At 42.9% G+C, this 13,714-nt stretch overlaps 1 protein-coding gene across 3 annotated transcripts in view; it reads left to right on the forward strand.

The window, feature by feature from the left end:
- RBM20 (RNA binding motif protein 20) overlaps positions 1–11,171 on the forward strand; it is a 105,428-nt gene extending 94,257 nt beyond the window's left edge. For all 3 annotated transcript variants that reach the window (XM_064464128.1, XM_064464127.1, XM_064464129.1), the window contains exons 12-14: positions 2,138–2,257; positions 3,052–3,173; positions 7,105–11,171. In XM_064464128.1, the coding sequence (XP_064320198.1) occupies positions 2,138–2,257; positions 3,052–3,173; positions 7,105–7,215 (353 nt within the window). In that variant the 3' untranslated portion in view covers positions 7,216–11,171. The remainder of the gene's footprint in view (positions 1–2,137; positions 2,258–3,051; positions 3,174–7,104) is intronic.
- The last annotated feature ends 2,543 nt before the right edge of the window (positions 11,172–13,714 follow it).

Here is a 13,714-nt window from a genome sequence, read left to right on the forward strand (position 1 = left end):
CTATAATTGTCATGTCAAGGTTCACATAAGTTTAGCTGAAGTCTTTCAGTGCCCTGCTAAATTTATTTTGAATTGTCAATGAAATGAGTGACAGTCTCTGAAGGTCAACAGAAAAGTATCTGTAATGTCTGGCTGGCTCCTGGACAAGGTGGGTATTCTTACACACTGTACTGAAGCGTTAGTAACATGGAAATCATCTGTAGATTGTTACTTCTCAGTCCCTGTTCATGAAATACGTGCCTTTTGTTAGGACTTGCCTTATCATCTCCTGTTATCTACCACATGCTGCCTTTAATATAACTGATAGGACATGCTGTGAGATAATGCCAATAAATGTAATCATAGCTGCCTATTAATATTTTAGCTGTCAGGAAAAAAGATCTTGAGTGTCTGAAAGTGAGTTCAGTTCCTCATCACGCTTTCAAATGAAACTTGAGCAAACGGGCTGTGTATAATGAGGGGAAGTGGAAAACAACATAGAGCATTTTGGGCAGGAATGCTCTTTTCTGTTGCTACCGGAGTCCGTGTGATGGAGTTTTCCAGCAGAAAATCCTGGAACATTTAATGTGAATGTCTGATTTTGAACTAACTTCCTCCTCCAGGACAGATTTGAAACTCACTCAGTTTTCAATACTTACCTGCTTGGCCTGAAGGCACCTTGCCAGGCTTTGCATATTTGGAGATAACACTGCCGTGCAAACTCCCTGGGACTGGGGATGGCAAGGTTGGCTCCCCTCGGCTGCCCACTTCACGGACAGCCAGTTGACAAAAGAATTGGGTATCCCAAGAGCATAGTTACTCCAGTAACTGGAAACTCCAGGGCAGCTTGTGCTTCCCAGGTTTCTGCCATGGATTTGGTATCTGGGATCTGCAGTGCAAGGCTCTCGGCTCTCTGCAAACGCAGCTGCCAGCTCAGAAGCCCAGAAATCAACTTAGGTTGGACTTAAGTTGCCACAAAGGCCCCAGCTGTCTTAAGAAGAGCTAACTGAAGCTTGCCGGGTTTCCAGGATCAATGCTGCAGATTTGGAAACCTGGGATGGGCTTAAAGTTAACTTGAAAGCCAACTGGTCGGGATTTTATATTATTTTCTTTTATATCATGTAATAGATGTATTTAAAACAATGAAGAAAAATTCATTCTCATAACCAGAAATTGCAGATCTTTGAACTACAAACTTGAAAGACAGGAAGGGTTTGGTTTGAGGAAAAATATATTTGTTTTCTGAGAAAATATATCCCTTATCTAGGTGAAATTTGCAATGCAATAGAAATTTTGTCAGGGTAAGGGAACTTGTTCTTTGATGTAAGAACTAAGAATAGGAATCAGACCAGTTTATTTGTAATTCTGTTGCTCTTTGATAACAAATTTATCTTTTTTTTAAATAAAAGCAATTCACATGTTGGGAAGGGAGAGCATCTGTTCTTTTGACTGACTTTATCTGCCTCAGCAAATGAATCCCCTGTTTTCCACACCTTGAATCTCCTGCCTGTGTCCATTAATGTTGGTCAGCAGGGACCCCACTGGGTCATCCCTACTGGCCAGGAACCAAAACCTTCAAGGGGCCAAGAGCCATAAAGCAGAAACTGTCCCTTGGAGAGCTGAGGGTGGGAGAAGGTGGTTCCAGGGAGAAGGTGGTTCCAGGGAGAAGATGCCAATGGTGCTGGAGGGGTCCTACCAGAGGAGAGTTTGCTCTGCCCGTGCAGCTCCTTAGGCAGTCTGGGGATTCGCTCTCAGCAGGTCCTGCTGGCCCCGCTTTCTCAGCAGCCCCTGTGTTAGCCCAGCTCCACCACTGGTCATGCAATACCGTGCGTGGTTACGGAGCTGCAGTCGACCATGCTTGAGCCATGGCACATATAATGTTATAGATCTGTTTAGAGCTTAAAATATGAAAGTAAAAAACATACTGAAAGTGAAATTAGAAATAGAAAAATGGGCTACTGGGAGAAACAGGGGTGACTGCACAGTGTAGCATAGCTGTTGGAGTTGCATTGAGTAGGTCTCTGATTTGGATGGAAAAGCCTTTTTTCAAGATTTAATTCATTTATACATCCACCCAGAAAGTGATCCCAAGAAGTTTACAAATGTCTCTTTAAACTCATGAACTGTTTTCATCCAATACATTTATTCATTTGTTAAGCAAATTCTAGGTACCTGGAAATGAGGTCTCTGGAATACCCGGAGGTAGAGTCTAAAAGAAGGCACTCTCCGCCAGGCTGGGAACAAGAGGATGTCTTCACCGAACTCAGCATTCCCCTGGGTACGTTTGGACGCCCAGGCCGCCCCTGGCCTGTGATGCCGCCCACTGCAATACCTAGAGCTTACAACAAGATGTCACTTTAAGGCTACTTGCTATATTTATTTTTCAGAACAGATGTGAGGGGAGTGAAGGAACAGGGTGTATGACAGAGGGGTAGCTGTTGAAAGAAAGGGGCTTTTGGTTATAGATCATTGCTAATTTCACTCCAGATGAATGGCAAAAGATAGCTGTTAGTGTCACTGAAGAGAAGTAAGTTCCGTTGGACTATATATGAAATATATACGAAAAATACTTAGTAATTTAAAAGTCTTTGTCATAAAAGTATTGATTATACTTGCAGTATAAGCAAAAGTGTTGGTTTTACTGTGTAAACACAGATCATGAGTAAAATACCTGGAAGAAGTACATCCTAAAGAGCAATCTGTGTAACTTCAGCATTAATTTACTGCTAGTAAGTACTATTGCTGTTCTAGCCCTTGAGGTTACACAGTGAAGTTTTCAGTCAATATTATGCACAAGAAGGTACATTTTAAAATATGTATAATATCTAAGAGAGAAGTGGAAGGTGTATTTGCAATGCACAGGATTTTGAACTGCAGCTCAGTATTGCAAAATCAGGGAAATCAGAGAAGTGAATCCAGGATTATCTATGTCATTTAGTCAGCATATCTCATGTCATAAAATGTCATCTGTGTCATTTAACTAAACAGCAACTTTTTTATTTGAAAGTAAATTTATTGTGATGGGGAAGGGTTTCAACTGACATTTTAATGTAATTCAGACTTTCTCAATAGGTGTGGAGTTTGTGGTGCCTAGAACTGGGTTTTACTGTAAGCTGTGTGGACTCTTCTACACAAATGAAGAGACAGCAAAGACAAGTCACTGCAGAAGTACTGTTCACTACAAAAACCTTCAGGTAAAAACTTGAAGCTAGCTAACAACTAGCTCATGGGGTGGATTGTGCATAAGATAGATGATGCTACAAAAACTTAGGTTTTATTCTGTGGACAGAATTCAGATTAAGTGAAATTTAGATAAGCAAAACTTTCCAGTAGTTCCAAATGTTAGCACACTAATTTCTCACTCCCAGATCCTTGCAATCAACCGCTGGATCATAAATAAAATGGGGCCAGGTGGTAATTTGATCTTCTCATCTACATTTGGTCCTTGTCACTAGCACAGAATGCAACTCAGATCTTTAATTCTTGGAGGTCCCAGATGTTTCTATCACTGGGAGCGAGCCCAGCAGCAGCCTTACTTATTTCTTAATTTCAGGAGCATTAAACATGCCACTTGCTTAATAGTGTTGCCAGACTTATTTTTGCATTAGTGTGAACTTCTGCAGCGTGTTTCAGCACGCAGTACTGTTTCAGTACTTTGTGACGCACAGGCTCTCCGAGGCATTTCCTGTGACCTGCTGAAATCACCTCCCTGTGCTACAGAACAGCACGGCAGTTCAGCCATGCAAAACACCACTATTGAATAATTTCTATAAGGATATGCAGAAGCATGTAATTACTTGTATGGTTTCCATAAGAATATACCATAAACATATCAGCACAAAGAGACCACGGGTGCTTGCAGTTCAATCAAAAGACCCTACCTTTATCACTTTCCAGATGCACAGTTGATAGTATCAGTCCTGACAGCATGAGCTTGAACTTCCCCATGCTGAGGACTCCTCAGAGGAGGTAGCCTTGCCTCTCATCTCCTTGAGTCCCTGCCTGTGTGCAGGGTGTGTACACTGAAGAAGACACTTCTGTGGCATTCGTATATCCTTAGCAAAAGTCATGCAAGAGCAAAGCAAAGCTGCTCCTTCTTTCTCTGTTCCTTCCCTCTGCCCATAGTAAATGCTAGAGCTCTGCTTCTCTTCCAGTAATAGCTATCTTCCCCTAGCTGGCTAGTAGGCATTGATTTTTCTGTGACGCTCAGAGTCAAATAATTTCTCTGGGAGAATTCTCTTCTTGACTTTCCTGAAGTTAGGTAGCTGTAATCATACAAAGGCCTCTGGCTTTCAAACACTGTGTCTGCAGAGCTGCGATGCCTGCCAATAATGGATCCTCCAAGTGTAAGCTTGAAAAACAGGTGCCCAGTTTGCATGCCTTTTTTTGCTTCATACAAAAAAATCCAGAGAGAATCACCAGAGATGGCACCACTCAGTGCAGGCTGTGTATCCCATGCGAGTCTGTCCCAAAGAAACTCATGCTAAAGCAAAGACTGCAACTCCAGCTCCTGCCCTTGGCAACTGGGTCCCATGGGAAGGAGAGGGATTTTTTCATTTTCTAAGTTATTTTGTTAAAGTAACAGAAAAAAGGTCCAACTAAAACTGAGTCAGTGTGAAAAACCCCCTTTTTTTCTCCCTGTTAAGACGCTTCCCATGAGCACTGTGGTAGATTTCTAACACTGACTTGAGATAAAAGAACAAAGACCACAAAAGCTGTTAAAATTAAATCTGTCAAATATGGTAATAAAAACAGGCTGTTCTGTCGAGCCGTACTTCTTATCTTATAAATGGAGGAAGTAAATGTCTTATCCAACTTTTACCCACTCAAGTGGAAACTCAGCAAATTTTAAACAATTGTTATGTATTACTAGAACCCTTTTAGTTGCAAAAATGCAATAATTTATGTATTCTGCAAGAAATGTCTGTTTTCTCCTATGATGATGCAATTTAATGAGTGTATCCACCAACATCAGACTCTTAACAGTTACTGTACGTGAAGCTACGGGACTGCTGCTGCAGACCGTCTTTCTGTTGTCTTGCCTAAATGACAAATACCACTGTCCAATGACAACAACGTTGTCCCAAATGCTCTCATGGCTGTGAGTCTTTTATAGTTGATTTGCTACTTGTCGTCTTTCACGTGATTTCCTTGGAGCCACATCCAAAGTATATGTTCAGTGTTTGGATTTGAACAAAAAACTAAACAGTTTGTTTGCCACTTTTCTTCCAAAAGCCTTGCTTAGATGATGATGATTTTGTCTTGAAGTAAAATGGTCAACTTCCGCTGAGTATGGTTCCCTTTGAAGAACAGCAATCACTGAAAAAAATTCAACTGTTTCTTTGTCAGGCTTGCAGACTTTCTGTAATTTTCCATTCTCTTCAGCTTAATGAATGATTTTCCCAGATGGTATTTATATTTACAGACCCACTGCATTTTCCATGTCCAAAAAATCCATCATTTGGCCATCCCTCCCACCACTACCACAAAAAGCTGTCAGATTCATCTGGTGTAAGCTACCTGGGCAACTCAGTGCAGCATTTTATTCTGTTTTCCAATGCTTCTATGTAGTATTCATCAAAATTTGTATTTAAATGAAAAAATATTTTTCCTTGACTGTCCTTTTGCTATAAATTAATCTGAATGTCTGGTCTGTGAACTTCAAAACTGGTGTTTGTGGTACTCATGATAGCTGACAATGTCAGATAAAGGTGGTGGATAAACCTCAGTCTTATTTTGGTGGGTAATCATTAAAAACCAAAAATGCATGGGTTATCTGAGCCAATGACAAGCATTAGTGACTTATTACAGTACATGGTGTATGGATCACTTCTCCCAGCCTTTATGGACCCTATATCTCTGTATACTACTGTAACATTTACTCTGGCTTTCTGCCACATGGAATTTTGTACCCAGGGATCAAGACTGAGAGTTGTGTAACTTCCACAGCCAAATCTCTATATTAACAAGGGTGCAGTCGCCATTTTGTCACAGGTATGCCTCTTCGTTACCGTTACCGAGCCCCTTTCAGATGTACCTCTTGCATCCAAAACTTGTATTTGTGTGAGACACCTGGCAGTCCTAACACAGCCCTTAGGTTTTATACATCCATTTCTCATTTCACCTCTTGCCCATGGATGCCAAAGAGTAAACTGTACTCTGGGGGAATCCTGCAAGTAGATAAAATTTTGCAGTGATGTGAGGTGGTCTTTTCAAAACAAATCAGAACGAATAATCAGCTAGAAAAGCAAGTTTTATGATCCTGATAATATGCAGGTCAGTTGTTCTTGCAAGTAAGTCATTAATAAGAACACCTCTACATTATTATGTGGGAATTCCCTGTGTGTGTGTCTAGCTGCTGCTGAAGCAGCTTCTTTTCATCATTTCTAGGTCTGTTGCCCTTGAATAAATGAGCACCATTTTCAGACCCACACAGCTTCATCTTCTATTTTGTGTGCAGCTCTGCCAACTAAGAGCACTGCCAAAAGGCTGAAAGCCTCACTGGCCATGTCTGTATTTTTAAATCACACTGAGTACTTAAAGCACTGAAAGGCTTTATCTTGGAGAAACACAATAAATGCAAATACTCTAGCCAGACTGCTCAGTTGTGTTAGTTATTACTGAGTTTGATTATTCCCTTAAGACAAATGTTCTTGTGCAAAAGGTATATCTCTGAACTGGACATGCTGAAAATGTAATAGATATGCTTTAAATTGTGACTCAGAAACTGCATCTATTTTCTGACGCACCAGTCTCACACAGGCATAATTCAATTCACTCAATGGAGTAGTTCCTGTCCTATAGCATATGGAATTAGAGAGTTTGCAAGGAGCAAAGTGAGGTCTAGTTACACACACTGATGGGGACTCATGGTCCTCCTGGTTCTGTCACCAGTTCCCCTGTGGCACAGAGTAAATCACTGAACTGAGGCTCTCCATGTATTCAGGTAGTTTGCCTGACACAGCTGTATTACCTGGCTTGAATTTTTACCGAAATGGGGCTTCTATGTGTTTTTTTCCCTTTTGAGATGCTGGGATAGTGTGAGACCTCTGAAAAGGCATAAAGCAGACCGTGTTGAATATCTTCAGTTTTGGTAATGATGCTTTGTTTTTGATGTGATTGCAGAAGTATCTGTCCCAGCTTGCAGAAGAGAGTCTGAAAATGAATGAAGAAGGCAGCCATCTGCCTCAGGATGACACTGGCATTGTTCCTCACTTTGCAAAGAAAAAACTATGATGCAGATGAACTGGAAAAGCTATAATGAGTGAATGCTGATACTTTATTTTTTTTATTTTTATGATATAACTGTCAATTTGCACTGTACAGAGGAGGGGAAATAAAGAGCATGTTCCATGCATTTATGCCCAGAGTGCCATTAAAAACCAAAATGCCTGAAACTGTTTCCCACGGTGAAGCAATGCTGGCATATCTGTAAGAAGTGGAGCAATTCTTTCTCACACTCTGCGTGCTGGGAGTGGTTTCCTAGATTAAATCAGAATTCTCAGGGATTCTTAAAGTTTTAATTCTGATGTGACACATCAGGTCAGGCGGAGTATTTTGAAGCACTCAGCATCCTCCAGTGGACGCTGGAAGGAAAGGAGATGTGACTATAAATAGGCTTTGATGTTGCTTAAAATGTCTTCAGCCATTTCACTCATTGCCCCAGTGAGAAGTAGGATTTGCATAGGACTTCTAAAGCCATTGTGCTAAAACTAGTCAGTAGATGGCATAATATAAACCCCATCAGCATCCACCTCCATGTGTCTTAGAGCTTGGTGGAATGATAAAATATCTGTGTTGTTAGGCGCTGACTGTACACTGACTGTGTTGTACGAACGCAGAGGGAGCCAGTCTGTCCCAGGGACCTTATAGCCTGAACCCAGCACAGCGAGAGCAATTCGAATGCACGTGCTGACAGCAAACCTGCGCTGGTTCTCAGCATTTTCCATGGTGTGATCAGGATGTTCTCCAGGTACCACTGCATTTGAAACTCTTCTTTTTGGTAATTCTGAAGGGTGCCAACTTTGAGTCTTACAGACTTCAAACTCTCACGAGAGGCTTTTTAAAGTGCCAGATGTTTGGACCATGTCTCTTTTAGACATTTTATTCAAGATCCTTGCTTTTGGGGTCTTTTTCTTTTCTTTCAAGCTTGCTTTTCCTCAGCTTGCCAACGCTGAATTTTCCTGGTTTTCATGGAAAGATGCCAGACTTTTAATATTGTTTTTGTATTTTATTTCCCTGAATTTTTTAAGGCGAGTACAACAACTGATGGCTCACAGAGTGCTGCATTGAGAACACAGGATGCACCAGCAGCTCTGGCATTATTATGAGCTATTGTTTCTGCACAGTTGTTGCTTAGTATTTTGCAGAGTCCCTTTGAAATGCACTGTACGAGTTTCTGGTTCATTTCAATAGGGCTTTGTGTAGTAAAGTGAATACGTACGCAAACCATTGCCAGAATTGATCCCAGAGTTTTGCTTTTATAAAATGCCCCACGCAATCTAGATAGATGGGGATTTGCAGACGTATTTCCATTCTTTGCCTGACTCTAATATTCATCACGGTATGTTCTGTAAAAATTGCTGTTGCTGGATGTCCTGTTTAGACGATGTGCAGAGGAAGTAGTTTCCCAGAAGGTTCTAGCCATCCCTAAGAATGACATGTATGTCGCAAAATATTGCAGAGTGGCTAAATCACCAAAACTGCTTCCACCAGAGTATTCGTTCCATTATTGCTTGTGCCAGCAGCCATGCTTGTTCTCTGAAGCACCCTGTAGCCAGGCAGTGTGTCTCAGAGGAGCCTGGTGTTGTTGCCTGAAGCCCTGTTCCATTTCACGGCCTGTGCTTTCCACTCATTTTTACCAGAGGTGGGTTCAGATTTCATATTTGGAATTCCATCTTCTCGCCAGTTGAGGGATTCTTTGCATCCCAGATTCAGACATGGCCTATGCAAAAGACAAGGGGAAATGAAAAACATTACAGCCTAAATCCTCCTTTGTCCAGACTTGAAGTATGTTAAGACTTGGGTCCACCTGTCATTTAAACCAGCTCTTTTTTCCATATGGAAGAAAAAATAATATTGCAAACCAGGTATTTTTCCTTCAAGGGTTGGGTTTTTCTTTGACTCTTTGTTTTTCACATTGCAGTGAAGTTTGAGCACAGGGCTGTTAGGGTAAGAGCTTGTATTGCAAGCTGTAAGGTTACGAAAATGGCAATAAAGATTGTGCAATTGTCTTCTAAAGCGCAGCTTTCAAGCTGGTCATGTATGTTCTGAATATGAAGTTCCCTTCATGCCCTTCAGCACAATCTGAGCACAAGGGAAGGAAATCACTACAAATGCAAGCATCAAATCTTTGAAGCTAACCCTGCTATCAAACTGGGGCTCTCACTGGCCTAATGGGAGCTTGTTAGACCATGTGGTTAGGCTTAATTGGATGTGAGACATAGCTGACTGTATATCAAAGTCATATGCCTCCGGCAACTTTATCCCCATGTAACCTCAAATGAGAAAAGTATCACTGTTATTATTCTTTATTTGTATTGCAGTAGAAGCTACGGGTCCACTGCCTTTATTATAGGCACGGCACAAATCCACAACAAAGACTTTCCCAGGCCAAAGAGCTTTAAATCTGACTTTCCGAAAACAGGCAACAGGTGGATACAGGCAGGCAGGGAAAGCAGTAGGTAACCATGAGATTTTGACTGGCAGGAGAAGAATAATTAAAATGGGTGTTTACCCAGGGGCTTATTTTTGGATTTACGGGAGATGATTCAAACTACTTTCCCCCTCCTCTGGTTCTGAACCAGGTTCACTCCCATTATTCACAGCTTGCATATTTAACCTCCTATTTTCCTGGCTAGCTGTATTAGGCACCCAAAATCCTTTCTTCAGAGAGTGGGCCTTGGTATCCGTCATCGCTGACTGCTTAAGTTTCAGTCTCCATCCAGGGGTCCAAAAGCTGGAGCCTTCACCAAAGCTCACCAGGAACTGTCCTGGCTCCAGATGCTTTGTTTGTGTCATGGATACAGGCCCTTGCTTGCCTCTGAGGAAGGAGGAGGCTCCAGATGGCATCTCTGCCCCACATAGTTTCCTCTTCTGGAGGTAGATGACTCAGGTAAGTGATGCAGGTGCAATGCCCAGTCCCACAGACGTGATCAGACCCAGACATTTGTAGAGGGGGTTTGGACACCTGGTCCCTTTGGGCTCTGTCCTGACAGCAGTAATCTGCAAAATCCTGGGTGCAGCCGAACAGGCAATTCCCCTGCTGAGAAGGTCGTTCCTCCCCCTAAAACTCAACATTTGAAAGCAGTTAAAAGCAATCCCAAGTCTCAACTAGCCCCTAATGATCCCCATGATCAGTTTTCAGCCTGATGCACTTTGAGAACTCAGAGGTAATCTCCTTCCCTCTCCAACAGGCCATCATGCAATGCTGACAGGCACTCAGCTCCTCAACTTCTCTCTACTACCTGTTCTGCTGAGGAAGAAGGCCATTGTAGGCAGCTGCTTACCTTTCTCAGCCTGTGTAAACAATGTGTTGTTTCTTTTGGTTTATTATATTTAAAATCTTGACTTTTTTTTTTAGTTGACATAATTCATCATCACTATAATCCACGCTGTTTATTAATACATACATACATATATATATATAGCACAAAGCAGGCTCAGGTCTAGCCAAACAAATATTGATATTTATAAAGGAGCTTCCTTAATATATACAAAGCATTTCAACACATCTCAACCAAAGACTGCACTTTTTGACTAGGGACTGTGTTTTTCATCTTTGTGAAATCTGTATTGATTCCTAATAATCTTTAATGTCAAACTGCAACTTCCTTTCCTTGAAGTAAAAAATAAGAGTTAAACATTTGCCCCATAAGATTAGACAAAGTTTCATAATAGCTTTAACACTAAATTAGTGTTAGGCTGGTTATATTCAGGGTTTTTCTATTCTCCTACGATTAAGGCTGTGATTTGTTGAATTATACTTGAACTGGACCAGATGTTCTATTTATTGAGCTTATATAATCTTGTTAATTTAAGTTTTGGCTTGTAAACAGTTGGAATTTGTGAGTACTTGTTTAACTATGTAGGAACTGTCACCAATATTAACTGATCTGTGTAACTGATTGCAAAGTGTTTCAATTTGTGTTTCTTAAAAAGAAAGATTTTAATAAAGAGAATTGTAAAGCACATACATTGGTGGGCAACTAGCTTCTAGCTTCCCAGGGGATCTATGAAAAACTGAAAGGAATAAAAGATAGTTTGGGGGTTAAGAAGGAAGCAGGAGGCCAAAATGTTTGCTTTCAAATATAATTTCTAGAAGTTGTGATTCTTACCAGGTAGCTCCTGCTGCACAGATCACAAGCGATTGCTGTCATCTGGTGCTGAAGTTGAAGTGAACACACCTCAGCGATTCACTCTGTAATTAATTGTTATTACCCACTTCTATCCCTCTTGAAATGTCCTCACTTCCCTTTTCCTCTTTATTTCTGAATGAACTGGGCAAGCTGTCTGTCCCCACTGGCTTTTCTCTGTCTCCATCAGGTTGTCTTCTCATCCTTCTGAAAGCACCATATAAAATCGTCCCCAGCCAAGCACCCTCTCCAGCTCATTTCAGCCTAAGTCCCCCTCTTTGCTCATTTACCCTGTTTCGCTTGTGCTCCTCCTCTGCCTTTGCTGATTTTATTTCTTTTCAGGTGACAGTCCTCCCTGGTGCCCTCCCAGCTCCACATGGACCTTTCCCATTCCCTGTCCTACTCCCTGGCTCACCTGCATGACCAGCAACCAGAGGTCCTGGGAGGAAATGCCCAACCTCAGCCAGGGTGATGTGAAGATGTGCTTATACTAAATATTTAAAGGATGCCACGAGGACAAAAGCTGAGGGGAAACTTCACCACCAGCTTTGATGAATTCACTCGGGGAAAACACTAGGAGGAAAACTGAGACAAGGCAATGCCCGGTCCACATGCAAGGCAGGGCATGGGGCACCATTGAAGGATGAGCTATGCCTCCCGCCTCCCCCTGAGGGAGGGAAGTGGGTCTGTCTGCCCCACTGAACGGCCGGGTCATGGGCAAAGAGACTGGCACTTGGGTTTTCTGACTCCCCAGTTCATTAAATCAGCAGATTTAATCAGATGCTTTAGCATCTTTTAAGTAACTGTTTTGCAGCTGAAGCACACATGTAATGTATTTTAAGCACAAATGGTTTCAGTTCTTCTGTCCTGGATGTACTGAAACCTTCATATGTGTGATTTTGATACTGTTTCAACACAGCTATGAATCTGTCTCGCTGTAGAAATCGGGCAATCCAATTTTGTAAGTATTAACTTGGCATCATATACCTGAAATGAAAAAAAGCCGAACTGTGGTATTCAAAGCATAATGAGTTTCTAGATCAGATTTTGTCACACTTAATTTCCTTGGTGCAAAGGGGAACTCAGGTGTGAAAGCCTTCACAAGTGAACACTAGCCTGCACCAAAATACGAGCATCGCCTTTCAACACAAGGCTGTGAGCAGCCTCCCTCGGACAGCCAGGCTGTAACCCAGCCATCCTGCCTGACCGGCAGAGCAGACCAGGTCAAGGCTGTCTGAAACCGTGAGCCCTCCCGGGGAAGCTGACCGGGAGGGAGGGCAGGGGTGTGCGGGGAGGCACGGATGGTGCTGCCTGCTCTGGATCAGGCCGCTGTGGGGCTCAGCCGGCAGACACACTGCCCTGACACAAGTGGGGCCGGGCTGATCGGCAGCTTGCGGCAGAACGTGCCGGCAGCGCACGAAGCAGCCTCCCTCCGCCTGCTTTTCAGCGCTGATGCAGCCTGGGACTCAGCCGTGTTTGTGCGGGTGGCAGCAAGGGCAGCCTGAGAGAACAGGTTTGCCTTTGCTTACTTTTCTACACCTGACTCCGCCAATCTCCACTTATCTATGTCAGTATGTTGAGCACTCCACATGTGCTTGGCTTGCCTGATGCAATGCCACAACATGAAGCCATGGGAGTATGCGGTACGTATTCCTGGAGGAAAAGTTCCCCCCGTTGTGGAGGAGAGGGGGACTGGACAAGGACCAGGGATTCTCCCTACAATGTCTTAGTGGAACTGGGTAATGCAGTGGTGAAAGAAAAAAAATCTTTTTTGCCTTGCACAAAAACAATATCCATAAGGCTCAGCCTTCTCATTGCAGGGCTCAAGCTGGCCTTACTGACCTGGTGGCCAGGAATCCCTTCCACCTCCGCGGCACGTCACACCTCCCCTTTGCTTGCCTTCAGTGGAGCTACGGTGCATTACAGCGCTGGCAGTCTGGCCCCCACCTTTAAGAAATGCACTGTCTTGTACTAACCTAAAGTATTCACAGCACCATGGAAACACGACTGCCCAGATGCTGAAAGAAAGAAGCAGAGGTAGCGTCCGTCTCTTCCTTCCTACCTGTCCCCGTTTACTGCCAGCACAAGGCTCAAAGGGCCCTGATGGGTCTCCCAGGGGCTTGGGAGAGGGCAGGGGAGTGCTGGGGCCACCAGGATCCATCCTCCACTGTGAAGGCAGTTTTCTTGGGGCTCACCTGCACACAATTGCATCAGCCTACTTTAACCAAAGCCAGTGAGTGCTCTCCGTTCACATCGGGATTATTCTGGTTAAACAGCTGTCTGTCGGGACCAGCTACCTGAATTAGCTTCATTTAAACTGAAATACGTCAATTTTTAATTAACTAGGTCAGATCTGAATGAGTGGGCATGTCTCTAGAAAG

This window comes from Phalacrocorax carbo, chromosome 12 (genome assembly GCF_963921805.1).
Source record: "Phalacrocorax carbo chromosome 12, bPhaCar2.1, whole genome shotgun sequence".
In the NCBI taxonomy this organism is placed as follows: Eukaryota; Metazoa; Chordata; class Aves; order Suliformes; family Phalacrocoracidae; genus Phalacrocorax; species Phalacrocorax carbo.